Here is a 14549-nt window from a genome sequence, read left to right as displayed (position 1 = left end):
CCCTCTCAAGAATCATCATTGATGAAAAGGATAGATGTGATGCATGGATCATCTTCAACATCACCCTTCAAAAGGCGGGTTTCATTTGCAACTCCATCTTGGATGTTGAATCCTTCAGCATCTGTTTGGCAGTTTTGAATCCTTCATGATCCTCTACACCTTGGACTTTGTATTTATTGATCCAGATCAATTATTGCTTTGTCTTATTGATGGGTTGCTGTACCTGTGGAAGACTCAACAGCCTTTATTAGATGTTGATTTCCTTTCTCCACTAGTTACTCGCATTGGAAAAGTGTCTAAGGACATGGCTTCCTAGGAGTCTGGCGAGATTGCAAGGATCTTCTGTGCAGATAGCTACGCCACCTGCACGCTCTCCACGAGAGCGCAGTGCCAGTGGCTTGGTCCTTTCATCGCATTTTGAAGAATCCATCGTACTGGAAGATCTATGTAGTCCCATTAGAGCCATATTATGTCTTTATTTCTTTGGGTCTTTGCCCACAGGTCCTTGGAACACTTTTTCCCGGGACCTGTGGTGGATGCTCAACAAGTTGTGTTTTGCTTATCCAGCTCCTTCAAGAGGACAAGTTGCATCCTGCCTGTGGTGTGCGGTTCTAGAGGTAAGAAGGATGTGAGAATGACTGGCCTCTCCTCCTTCCCCCTCCTCGTCCTTCTACTCTTCCTTAGGGTTGAGAATAGGACCCGAACTTGCAGGTTGGGTGTTTGATGTGGTAAGCCTACACATCAAGTTTCCTTTCTGTTTTTCTTAGAATAATAGAAGTAAGCCCTTTCCTCTAGCAAGGGGAGGAAGGAGACACGGGCAATAAGGCAGAAACATTTCGTATCTTTGCCTTAATGCCTCCAACTCTTTTTGTATGGGTTACGGTTCCCCACTCATTTCTAACGGCCCAGATGTCTGACTCTTGATCTTGCAGTTCTTATACTGCAATCAATGTGTTAGAGGCAGGGCACTCCTCGTTGCTCTTTCAACCAGGAGGAATAGCACAGGTGTGCTGAACTCTAGCCAGTTCTTGAGACACGCTCAGATTCCTTCCACCAACCAGTGAGTCTTCCTATAGTAAAGGACTGAGGGTTCATATATTGTGTAGGAACAAATCACAATTTTTGAAAGAACTAAATTGTATTTTTCCTAACTATGCAAACCTGAGGTACTTTGTACTAACTGCCCACCTCATGCCATCCCTCAATCTGAAATCTGGGCTAAAAGGCAAATTGGGAATGTTTACTTCCCTGCTGGGGGGGTCTCCCCGCCTACCGGATGGTAGTTACTGCCTAACCACCTTGTTCAAGAATTTTAACAGCCATGATCTGGGTTCGCTGTAAGTAATTCCTGTGGTATAGTAAAGGACCCCAGGTTTGTATAGTTAAGGAAAATACAATTTATTTTCGAAAAATTTTAATTTTTGAGGACTCGTCTCTCTAAGAGATAACCATAAACATTTGTTTATTGCCATGTATGTTTGATGTGAAGCAATTATTGTTTACTGATTTATTTTTTGCACTGTACAGTATACAAGAGCGCAATTGTAATGATAGTAATATTTCATTGCTATATTCATGAGTTAGATTTTGGTTTTTGAAAAGGCTTAAAAGTTTGTCCGGTTCTTTGAAAGATAAATGAAAACAATGATGTGGCATGAAAAGTAAATACGACTAGATTGTGAAACAAGAATACGTCCTCATGCAGTTCTTTTTATTATTATTAAAACGGGCTAAATATGTAAAACTGGCGTTTATCATAAAACACGTTGTGAAAGAATTTGACTGCTATTGTAATAAATATATTACGTAGTGATCTGTAAAAGATATTTTATCACGGATGAAATGGCATGGAGAGTTTGGTGTCTTGATAAACAGCAATAATTACTTTCAGGTAAAGGTAATTTATGTCGAAAAGAATTATGCGGATAATGTGCAAATGAAATTCAAAGAATTTCAATCGCTTCATTCTTTGTATCATACACAGAATTTATGTTGGTTTTCGTTATTTAAAATGTTTTTATACCGCCATGGTACATATTTAGTTATACTATAGGATTAGTTTCAGTGTAATGTTGTACATAACAATTGTATATGAAATTAGTTTTGTTTTGGTCTTGATGAGCTTTCAGTTCATATGGTTTTGATTTTAAAAGTCAAGCAAAATTCAAAGTGCTTTAGATGCACATCTTCCTTCGAAACGTCAACTGACGTAGTTATAGATACTACAAGACTGAGAAATGTCCTTTTGTTAATATCTTCATTTAAATGAGTTTGCTTTTGGTACCTTACCAGCTGGTGGAGAGCGACGCGCGAGGAGAAGTCTTGCGGGAGGAGAACCGAGCACTCAGCCGCCGCATCGCTTCCCTTCAGGAGGACCTCAAGCAGTCTCATTCTCTCGACGCACGACAGGTACATCTTTGGCAGGAGAGGGGCGAGGAAACGCGTTACAAGCTCTTTGAAGCCTACAGTGATGTATGTCATTTTCGGGCTTTCAGGACTCAGGAGTGGTCCTTGTTGGATGAACCTTCAGTCCCTTATTAATCACTTTTGTTCCTGAAAGTTTATTTGCATCTTGTTTTGCATTTGGCATGCACCTCTGTATTCTTCTTTTATTTAAATTTTTTTTTTTTTTACATTTTCGCCCGGAATTAAAATAAGGGAATTTGCTGCAATCGAAGATTGAATCACTTCAACTCTCCGTTCAACCTGAGTTATATTCGCTTGCTTCTTTTTGTTTTAAAGTGCACAAAGGTAATCTAGCTCGTATTTATATTATCTGTTGTTTGTGTAAATGAACGCCAATTTTCTTATATTCACACACGTGTATATTCACTTTAAACTTCATAGATTAAAAGAACAGCTAATCTTCCCTGGTTGAAATTTGGTAGGGAGGCTTTTTGAGGAGTGAACTATTTTTCATAAATATTTTTGACCACCCGTTTTTCAAGCTCGCTATTAATTCAAATATCAACATTGGAGTTTCCTTGATGGTTATTGATAGGTTTTCAAAAAAATATTTTTACCACAAATCATTGTCAAAGACAATTTAAAAGCCAGATTCTAATTTTTCTGTCTGTTTGAAAAAAATTACAGTGAAGCCCCCGTATTTGCGGGGGATGCATACCAGACCCCCCTCCCCCCGAATAGCTAGAATCCGCCCAGACTTAGAACCCCTATAAAAAAAAAAATGCTTATAACTGCATATCTTGAAAGTTCAAATGCCAAATGTACTATACTTAGAATTATCATCCTACATCAAATATTACCTTAAATTATTATTCTATTATTAATATCATTTCAAAGTCATCTTAAACATTTTACCATTAGAAATATATACATTCAGCCAATAATACAGAGAGATGAGAGAGAGAGAGAAAGAAGAGAGAGAGAGAGAGAGAGAGAGAGAGAGAGAGAGAGAGAGAGAGATAACAACTTCTGACGATACCAAAAGATTGAATTGAAACTCTATAGACAACACTTCCCCTCCCCTATATATATATCTTTTCCAGAGAGAGAGAGAGAGAGAGAGAGAGAGAGAGAGAGAGAGAGAGAGAGAGAGAGAGAGAGAAGACTGAACTTAGTATCTATTTATCTATCAATTCATTTTTCATTCCACCCTATTTGTCTATCTATCAATCCATTTCTCATTTCACCCTTTGGCACACACACACACACACACACACACACACACACACACACACACACACACACACACACAGAGAATTATTATTTCATTATTTAATATTATTTAATCTTATTAAACTTATACAGTATTAATCAATATTAATATTTGAAAATTAGTAAATATTTTTTTATCATGATAATATATTTAGTCGTGAAAATAACAAAAATTCACTAATTAGTTAGTGATCTATTTATCAACGGATAAATATGTTAATACCATTTGGTTGAAGAGATACTTTCCCTGAGAGAGAGAGAGAGAGAGAGAGAGAGAGAGAGAGAGAGAGAGAGAGAGAGAGAGAGAGAGATTTCGGTAGCATATATCTTTTGACCCTTAGATGGCAGAAATTATTAGACTCACTAAAATAACCCTCACCCCTCTCTTCAAGTCTTTCTGCTAAAAGACTGGGTTTTCTTTCACTCTTACATAATTTTTTTTTATTAATAAACTGAAATCTTAGTATTTTCTTTAATGAATTGATGTTATGTATTGCTGTTTACATTAATACTATTTGAAAAATATTAAATCATTTATCTTAAAAAAACATGCACCTCAAAGAGAGAGAGAGAGAGAGAGAATTATCTCTATTATTTGATATTTAATCTTATTAAACTTATTAAGAGTACAATATTAATCACTATCAATATTTCAAAATTACTAAATCATTTTTGTATCATAAAAATGTATTTAGTCATAAAAATAACATCAAAATACACTAATTAGTGAATATTTATTAACGGAAAAACCCCTGAATGAGCAAGTCCTCCCTTGAATAATTTTGAGATGGGTCCCACACAAAAATCCGTAAATAGGGGATTTTGTGAATCTCGAGAACACGCATACAGAGGGTTGACTGTACAGTTAGGTACCATGGGGTTGGTGATTTTTCAACCCCCAAAATTTTACTATCACGTATTTTAAAGGTCATAGGTCATTCCAAAAAATGTACAGTGGACCCCCTGTATTCACGTTCTTGGGATTCAAGGACTCGCCTATTCGTAGATTTTTCTGTGGAACCTACCATCTAAAAATTATTCGTTGGGACTCACTCATTTGTGGGTTTTTCTGTGGAACGTATCTATAAAATTATTCGCGGGTCCCTCGCTATTCGTGGATGTAAATTTTTTTGCACAGCGATGTTCTGTATTTTCATATTATTTACTATATAATATGTGACATTAAATATTATAATAATGATATTAACCCTTACCGAATGGGTAAATATATTGATATACAGCTCCTCAGGGCAGGTAAACTTTGAGGTCGGCCAATTTACGAAAAAAACATATCAATGGAAAGAGGAAGGTATGCAAATGTACATGGTGAAAGAATAAAAAATTCTAAAAATTTTCCCTACCTTCCACGAAAAGTTGAAAATGACTTATTTGTAAATCCTTGTGGGTCCTCTTTTACAAGACAATCATAAATTTTACCAACCTATATGTTTTTTCTGATAACTAATTTATTTTATTTTGTAAAATTATAATTACAGCTGACACAATACCAAAACAGATACGAGATAAAAGCAGTAACAAATTGTTAGCATATTTGTTGAAAAATATTTATGTAAATTTACCGAGAACGAAGATTCAGTAACCTTTTTTTTACTTTTGTACATGTTTTTTTCTAATATTTCTTTGTAAAATTACATTTACGACCGATAAATTATCATAAAAGACAAGAACAAAAATCAACAGCAACCCCTTGGTATATTTACGAGCAAATTTACAAAAAGACGTTATGTGAGAGAGACATAGAACATTCCCCCTTCAAGAGACACAGAACATTCCCCCTTCAAGTCACAAACACTACTGAGGCCCTGAGACGCCCACACTCATGATCTTAGTCAGTATAAAAGTTGCCATAAGTGAATGTATGGGCTATAAAAGTATTGGCACCCCTTTCTCGCCCAATTCTTTCCAAATCGATGGCCTTTAATATTGTTTATCTACAGGATCAATCCGTCCACCACCCCAAACCTGTTATTACTACTCCCGAGGATCAATCCGTCCATAAGGGAGGGATAAATCATATGGGTACTTCCTGGTGATGGATGTTGATTATAGATGATGATGATATTAGTTGTGCAGTCTGATGAATGATGATGAAGATATAGACTGCGTAGCAAAGTAGAGGAGTTACATCTCTGAGGGTGCCTCTTCACCTTCTTCAGGAGGCACCTCATCAGGGATTTCAGGAGGCTGCATTATGTGGCGGTACTTGCACATTCTCACGAAGGTGTTATGATAGGGCTGTATTATAGTTCACTAACAGTACTATTGATATAATTTGTGTCTTTTTCTTCATTCTTATCCATGCCTTGACCATTGTCTGTATCTGCCTGACTTCCTTGATCAAATTATACAGACCACGAAATTCCTCAAAGTCCTCGTCCATTGGTGGGATAGTAGTAAAGAGGGGGGCGAGTTCTTCTCCCAGAATGACCACTCCGAGTATTTTATCTTGTTCATACACATTCTCAATGCAGGCGACTGCACTTCCAGTCACGTAGTAATGGCCTGCTACTTCTCCATGATTTTTGCCCTCTCTCAACATATCAATCATGTCTATTTTCTCCTCATCTGTCATTAACTGTAAGGGCCTTTAATGCTTAGGCTCTTCCAGAAGCCTTAGGAGAAGCCGAACGTTTAGAGGAGATTTTAAAGAATATTCTTAGTCCGTAGTATATGCCGTACCACACATGCAAAACACGCATAAACAATAGAGCATAGAACTGCGTTGTGTCAATTGGGCATAAATTCTGCATTGATGTTCTGTGCATACGCACTGTACATTTTATGAAATGTCTTGTTTTAAGATGATTTCTAAATATAAACATACATACATAAAGTGTTTTAGGATGATACTATAAGTATGCACAGAATTTCTAAAATACATAAGACAATGGTAATAGCAGGGTACTACATATGTTTTTGTGCGGTGTGCAGTATTTTAATGCGTGCATACTAAGTATATTTTTGTTACTTAAATAATTTTGTATGATGAAAAAAGACTTATTAATTTTCAAATACTATTACAGTTCTGTAAAACATTAATTTAAACACAGGAAAATTTCAATAACATAATTTGTTTTTCTTAAGAGATGGTTCACTTAAGCCAACTTTCTGCAGATAAACAAATCTTATGACGCCGTGACGCCTTCTTAGAGCAATACCCAGATGAAATGATACTCAACACGCTATTGGCTGTCGTCTGTAATGCAGCCAATCCAGGAGCATCATTCATTTTACTTTTCCCTCATTGGATGTACACTTGGCGTTAATTGGTTGAAATCCGAGTCCCCTCTCATGAAGATGAATTAGTGGGTATAGCACATCTCTCCTTGATCAGCCTCACTAAATAAAGAGTTACTGATATATGCGGATGTAATTGTGAAGCTGTTTTATGTATCCGCAAATATCCGTGTGAATCATGCCCAAAATGGCTCCTAACAAGTGCCCTGCTCCTTCTAAGGCTTCTGGCAAAGAGCCCAAAAGAAACAAGGCTGTCATGAAGCTCAACAAGAAGGTGAAAGTTCTCGATATATTATGTTGAAAGAAGGCAAAAGTTTTGCCACAGTTGGCTGCCATTTTAATGTGAATGAGAGATACATTAAGAAAAAAGAAAGTGAAGTCAGAAAAAGTGTAAGCATGACCTACTTTAGTACAGGTAAAGCAGTGTTGACAGTGCGAGATAAAATAATGGTACGGATGGAATCTGCACTCGTGTACTGGATCAAGGACTGCCATAAGAAGAATGTGCCCCTTGATGCCAACATCATAGTGGGAAAATGCAACAGTTCTACCAGCAACTATCAACTGCTATGGAAGGTGGCAATGAAGAGGAAGGCAGCGATCTAGAGGCAAAGTAGGGCGATGAAGCAGGGGAATTAGAATTCTTCGGCTCTGATGAACCTGCACCTGAAGAAGATGATGAAGAGGAAGAGCCACAACCGGGACCATAGTCAGCCCCCCAAGGTTTTCAGACAAGCAAAGGATGGTTTCATTGTTTCCAGAAGAGGTTCCACCTACAGTCTGTTTCCCTACATGGGGAAGCAGCATCAGCTGACAAAGAGGTGGCCATGAAATATCCCGAAACCTTCAAGAAGATTCTACAGGAGAAAGGATACCGCCCAGAACAGGTGGTCAATATGGATGAGACTGGCCTGTTCTGGAAAATGATACCTTCCTTGACATACTTAATGAAGGCCGAAGCTAAAGCCCCAGATTCAAGGCACAGAAGGACAGTTACCCTCCTGATGTGTGGGAATGTGGCTGGCTTTATATTCAAATATGACTTCATTTACAAGGTTGCAAACCCCACGGCACTCAAGAATAAGAACACGGCATTGCTGCCCGTCTACTAGATGCATAATCCCAAGGCCTGGATCACCAAAGTCCTTACAGAGTATGTACTGGTTCCACCAAAGCTTCATTCCTCATGTTAGGCAATACCTGGGCAACTTGGATATTGCAACCTTGATGCAATGGACAATGACAGTGAATTTACACTGAAAGACTATTGGCACAAATTCATGATTACCTCATGTCTGTCTGTCATCGACCAGTCACTGAAGGAAATGAAGAAGGAGACCCTGAATGCACACTGGAATAAGTTGTGGCCGGATTGTGTCCATAATTATATGGGTTCTCTCCTGAGGAAATCCAGCATTCGGCCATTAGTAAGGCGGTCGAGTTGGTGAGAATTCTTGGTGGTGAAGGCTTTGAGGATATCACCGAGGATAAAGTCAGGACCTTCATTGATGATCACTCTGACCTTCTGACAGACCAGGATTTGGAAGACCTGACAAAGTCTGCCAGCAAGGAAGAAAACACTCCAGGTTTTGGAGAGGAACAGGAGCAGGAGGAGAATGATCAACGATGCCCAGGAGGATCCTTACTAGGAAACACTCCCATAAGTTTCCAAATATCCTTGATATGGCATTGGGGCCTGATATAATCAAGCCCTCACCACCATGAAGAAGCAATGACAGCAGCTGCCAATAATCATGAAGTAGTGCCTCCCAATAGCCTAAAATAGTGCCTTTGAATCACCTAAAGAATTGCCTTCCAAATCACTTGAGTCAGTGCCCTCCCAAAACACCATCAGAAGAGATGTAACACTCCTGCTTAGCTGTGCTGTCTATTTTCATCGTCATTCATTGGACTGCACAGCTAATTCATCATCATCATCTTTAATCAACATCCATCACTGGTGAGTACCCTATTTACATAGTATATATTTTTTTTTAATGTTCACATATGTTGTACAGTAAGTTCCAGAAGTGAAGCGACAAATTTCAGAGGATTTCGTTCGAAATTCACTAACTGGCAACTACAACTCGTAGCTGAGAAATAAAGCTTAACATATGATGCACAAATATCAAATCTATGATTTTTATAACATTCATAAGAAAAAATTACGATAGTAGTAATTATTTTAAAATATAGTAATTACTTCAAACTATAGAAACGAAACAATTTGAAATTCTCGTTCAACACAGGATTACCAACATTACCAATGTATATTTCGAGCAATGTGGAAACAAATATTTAATATCAAAGTGTATTATCAATTATTTTAGCGAAGATGCATAAAACCATGCAAGTATCAATAGAATGTAAACGGAAAATCTCCGCGACATTAAACATAATTAACCATGAATGCACCTAGATTAAATAGAGAAGTTGGGTGTGGTTGGTAGTTCTGATTCTAGCATCTAGGACCGAGCATAAAACACCATCTTCGAGAAAGGCTCTAACTGCTGCTGCTACCTTCAGGTGACTAGGCCTAATTCCGGTCATAGCAAGGCTTACAATGCAGGGCCACTGTCTATTATTTAGGCAAAGATAGAACCATCAGGACCGACACCAGGACCTGTCCTTGCACCTGGGAAACAGACTCCCTATATAAAAAACAAGAAAGACGGTCGCAAGCAACCAGAACACCAGTAAAATCACCACCTGGTCAAGTAGGGAGATGACAGATCCCAGCCACCCCTCCCCGCCTCTACTTCTACCTCTACTCACAATACTAACTCCACCTTTTTCACTTCAACCTTTTACCTCAAATCTTCGAATCATATCCCAACCGTGAAATTTAAGACTGAATTTGCGTAAGTGGGTGTTTCATAAGGGAGTGATATCACCCAAATTCATATTTCCACGGACAACCAGTAATCAGTTCAATCCAGTCAAGCATTATAGTATAACAGAATTTATGAGATTTTTGGGATATATATATATACTATATATATATATATATATATATATATATATATATATATATATATATATATATATATATATACACACACATACACACACACACAGACCTCTGGTTATTCCTGACTAGATAAAAAAGGCCTATGAGAGAGAGAGAGAGACGGAGAGAGAGAGAGAGAGAGAGGAGAGAGAGAGAGAGAGAGAGCATAACAGGGGATACTTGAATTAAAATAATGCTCGCCAAGCATATTCACACTCCGGATCGTATGGCAACCCCACGAGTGTTTCTAAAGAAGAATGATCACTTCTGAGATTTGTCGCTTCGCTTCTGGAACTTACTGTACTATAGTAGATTCACATCAACCATGCATCTGATGTCTAGGACAGTCCCTTACGACGCTCCTGATTAGCTGTTGATAAGCCAATCACTGGACTGGAAACTGTCAGTCTCTCGTGAGAGTTCACATAGGCAGGGTGTATGTTTCACCTCTCTTTTAGAGATACATCTTTCAAAAGTATCCCTGAGGAGAGGTATAACATACATCCTGCCTATGTGAACTTTTGAGAGAGACTGAGAGTTTCCAGCCCTGTGTGTGGCTTATCAACAGCCAATTAGGAGCCTCATAAGGGACTGGCCTAGACATCAAATGCACGGTTGATGTGAATCTACTATAGTATATAAATCTGTTTAGTGTTCATATGTATATTTGCTCTCTCTCTCTCTCTCTCTCTCTCTCTCTCTCTCTCTCTCTCTCATGTGATTTTACATACAATTGTTTCCCTTATAAATAGAAAACCGGATGGCTTGAATAGTAACTGTATGAAAGAAAACATGCATGACTGAATACTTACGGGGAAGGGCGGGTGACTGGATTTAATATTTTCACAAGTAGGTAACTAAGTCATACAATATGTATGTATATTTTTAACCATAAAATGTAAGATTTACTTTGAAATAGTACTAATGATATTTCAAAGATTGATATGTACTGTAATAAGATGATATTTTAGTGTATATTTATGTAGGATGGTATTTTTAAGGATTCTTTGGTGCTTAGATGTTCAAAATATGCAGTTATAAGCATTTTTAGAGGTGGGTTCTAAGTATTCGCCAGTTCTAACTATTCACGGGGGATTTCTGGAACACATCCCCCGCGAATATGGTGGGACCACTGCATATATACTGTAATTCATCTTTAGATTTTGAAAATTGTAATAAACCTAGGACAGGTAGTGTGAAAATTATGTTTTGAAGGTTGGGGTATTTCCCTTTTCCAGCCTGCTATAAGCCTCATTTCGTTAACCCTTCCAAACTGTTGATGATTGTAATCCTCCTCTCTTACCTTAGTTTTTGTTTTTGGCAAAGATTTATTACAATACATTTATTCCTACACTTTCACACCCTTTGCATATCGTAGCATTTACCAAGTGAAATCTCGTGGGTTTAACACCATTCACCTTTTTCCTCTCAATTTCCCCCTCAGCACTGAATGACCTTAAAGGTCCCAGTGCTTGGCCTTTGGCCTAAACTCTATTTGCTCCTACACAATATGCAAGCTCTCAGTCCTTTACTGTAGGTATTACTTATGGCATAGCCTGGACACAGCCGCTGGAATCTTTAAACAATGCGGTTGGGTAGTTAACTACTGGTCTGGTAGTTGGGAGGCCCTCCCAATCTGACATAAACATTCCAATTTCCTTTCAGCTATCGAGACGTGCATCTTCGTTCTCTGTCTGACCATTTTCAAGCTGTTTTTTTTTCAATCCCAGTGGGATCTTTCCTTGTTCTGTGTTTATATGTGTATGGTTTTGTTATTTGTGAGTAGTTTGACTGCAATATTTTTATTGAAATGCAAACCCAAGAATCACAATCACTAAAGTTTGTCCCCAGTCGGCAGTGCCCCAGAGTGCAGGGTAGGAAGTGTGGTAGCTTCCGCTCTTCTGTGGATGTTAATCTTCACATCCTGTGTTCCTCCTGCTGAGGGCGTGATTGTGATATGAATAATCGTTGTGCTCAGTGTTGTGATGGGTCTACAGCACAGTGGGGGAAGTTTGCTGGGAGGAGGTGGTACCATAAGAAGATGCCTTTGCCTGTGGTTGAGGGTAGCACACCACCAACCCCGCCCTTGGTAGCTAATCCGTTGTCTTCGTAACTCTGTCCCGGCTATTTTTCCGTACTCTCTGCCTCCCCTATGTGGGACGCCTCTGCTACATCCTCCTCTTCCGACTCGTCGGAGGAGGAAGAAGGGGGCAGCTGTGGACAAGGGCAACTCTCCTCAGGGGGTCTCACCTCACTCCAAGGCGAAGGAGTATCCCTCCCATTAACCCGACTTTGTCTTCTGCAGGTGAGGTGTTAGGATTGGATCAGGTGTGGGCTTTGCTGGGCCTGATGAGGCTTCCGTCTGTGGATGCATTGCTGGCACATCTGAATAGTACTAGTGCCAGCACTGCGGTAACTCATGCTGTAGTCACCTCCACTACATCTACGATGGCTACATGTAGTTTAGGTCTTGAGCCCCACCTGGTTTTCACTCACCATCCAACCAATGTGACCCCTATGGTGGAGTTGGGCATGTCTGCCATTTCCCAGCTCACCATCTCCAGCGCCCATGACTTCAGTGCCACCTCCTCCTAATTTTGGTGTGGCACCCATGCCTGTTCCTGTGGTTCCTACCCCTCCTCTGTCACCCCTGGTGGTGTCAGAGGTGAAACTGCCTGCTGTTCCTGTTGCTGTTCTTGGGCCCCTGCTCCTGCTCCTTCTCTTGGACTTGCCAAGTCATTTGGTGCCCCTTGGGGGCCCTTGACAACTTTCCTGTGGAAGTTGGCAAAGAAGAAGTCGAGGAGGAAGAGGTCTCGTAAGGCGTCTTTGTCTTTGTCTTTGTCTTCATCGTTGTCATCTGCCACCTCATCGCCTCCCTTTTCAAAGGCTTCTCAGCCTAAGAAGAGGAAGGTAGCTTCTCTGCCCCTTAAGAAGTCTCATCATGAGGTTTCTAAAGGTCTGCATCCTCTCCCAAGGAAGCAGTTGGCTCTCTCGTTGGCTCGCATGCTCCTTCGGGAGTGGGAACCGTGACTCTGTCCCCAGGGTCTAGTGTCACAGGAGCCCTAAGAGTTCATACCAAGGTTTGTTCTCCTGTCTCTAGTTCCAAGGGTTCTGCCCCTGGAACTGGAGCTGTGTCGGGTGCTTGTTTGCGAGTCTCCCTGAGTGCGCAGCCCTCCAAGTGGGCGTTCACATCCTTTGTCAGTGATGGAGAGACCTCTAACCACTGTGACAGTGACACGGGATGAGAGAAAGGACAGAGCCATGCTGGTGACCCGGTGCCACATGTGAAAGCCAAGCGTGTCTCTTCATCAGGTTCCAGGGAAGATATCACTGTCTCTCGGGACAAGGCATCAGGAGGAGCTGAGAGCAGGTCCCCTGTGCTGTCCTCTTCACACAATGTTTCGGCCACGAAGAGGCATGGGGTGCATCGTGAAGATGGTGCAACTTGGGCTTACATTCCTGGAGGGGTTTTAGGAACCCATGGGATGTACGGCCACATCATTGAGGAAGGATCAAGGGGGTCTGACGAGATTCTCCCTCCAGGGAGAGTAGATTGGGAGGACTGTTCTATCGAAGGGCTTGAGGGTCATTTTCCTAGAGACTCGGATAACCCCCAAGATACAGAGGACCTTCCGTGAGATCGTAGCGCTGATTCACCAGCACAATGATCTCGGGGAAGCAACCACAGACTCTTCCTCAGGAGACTGCCCCTCTCGTCTTGAATCTTTCTGGGGTCCTTAGAAGGAAACCAGGGTTTCAACAGGGCTGCCGTTGTCTGCACTTCCTGATGGAGCATTGGGCCAAGTGAACTGTATTGTCTCAGGACAGGAGAATTCCCTTCAGTCCTGCTTCCTCCTCTACCTTGCCAGAGGCATTTCTACATGCCCTCAGAGAGGTCTTTACTGACTAGGCAGGTTGACCCGAACCTGGTTTGTCTTGGCTCCAGTCTGTAGAGAATGTATCCCTCTTTCTGCAAGAGGTGGTGACCCTGGAGGCTACCAGCATGGCAGCTCTCCAGGCAGTCTCCTGGCTAGACCGGTGGTCATTCATGGTGTCTAAGGGTGCTGCTTCTTTTGTAGCTATCGTCCCAGGAGAAGACTCAACCTTCGGGAGACTGTGCCAGTCGGGGGGTAGGGCTATATCCTACCTTGCCCACCAGACAACAAACCTGTGGGCAAACCTGGTAGTACTCAAGAGAGGAGAAGCTGTTCTCTCTTGGGTATCCAGGTCTCTCAGTCCTGAGTTTGTATTGGCCCTTTGCAACTGATCTTTGCTGGGTTCTGCATCTTTATTCAACAGAGAGAAGATAGATGCTGCAGAAGACAAGTGCCAGGATGACGATAAAGACCGCCTTGTCCATGAGGCAGTGCCAAAGACCTCTGGGTCTTCATTCTTCACTGTGGCTAGACATTCTTGTTTAGCTAGCTCTTCCTTGGTCCCTAAGAAGGCCTCTTCTAAGGGCGCCATGGAATGACCCAGCCTTCTTCTCTCCTGTTGAAGGGCGTGCAGACACTTCCCTTTCAGCCCTCCTTGCCTTCTGGAAACGGGGTTAAGGGAAAGAAGAAGGGGAAACGCTATGGGTGGCATCCCCTCCAGCTGCTGG

At 40.9% G+C, this 14549-nt stretch overlaps 1 protein-coding gene across 21 annotated transcripts in view; it reads left to right on the top strand.

Annotated features, from left to right (window-relative positions):
- Positions 1–14549, top strand: part of LOC135219359 (trichohyalin-like) — a gene marked incomplete at its 3' end in the record, with an annotated part of 284115 nt that overhangs the window by 161756 nt on the left and 107810 nt on the right. For 19 of the 21 annotated variants that reach the window (XM_064256063.1, XM_064256067.1, XM_064256061.1 and 16 more), the window contains 1 exon segment: positions 2293–2472. In XM_064256063.1, coding sequence (XP_064112133.1) covers positions 2293–2472 — 180 coding nt within the window. 21 annotated transcript variants of the gene reach the window in all.

The sequence above is a fragment of the Macrobrachium nipponense genome, chromosome 1 (assembly GCF_015104395.2).
Source record: "Macrobrachium nipponense isolate FS-2020 chromosome 1, ASM1510439v2, whole genome shotgun sequence".
Lineage (NCBI taxonomy): Eukaryota > Metazoa > Arthropoda > Malacostraca > Decapoda > Palaemonidae > Macrobrachium > Macrobrachium nipponense.
Note: the sequence above shows the minus strand (reverse complement) of the source record. Positions and strands in the feature narration are given on the sequence as shown.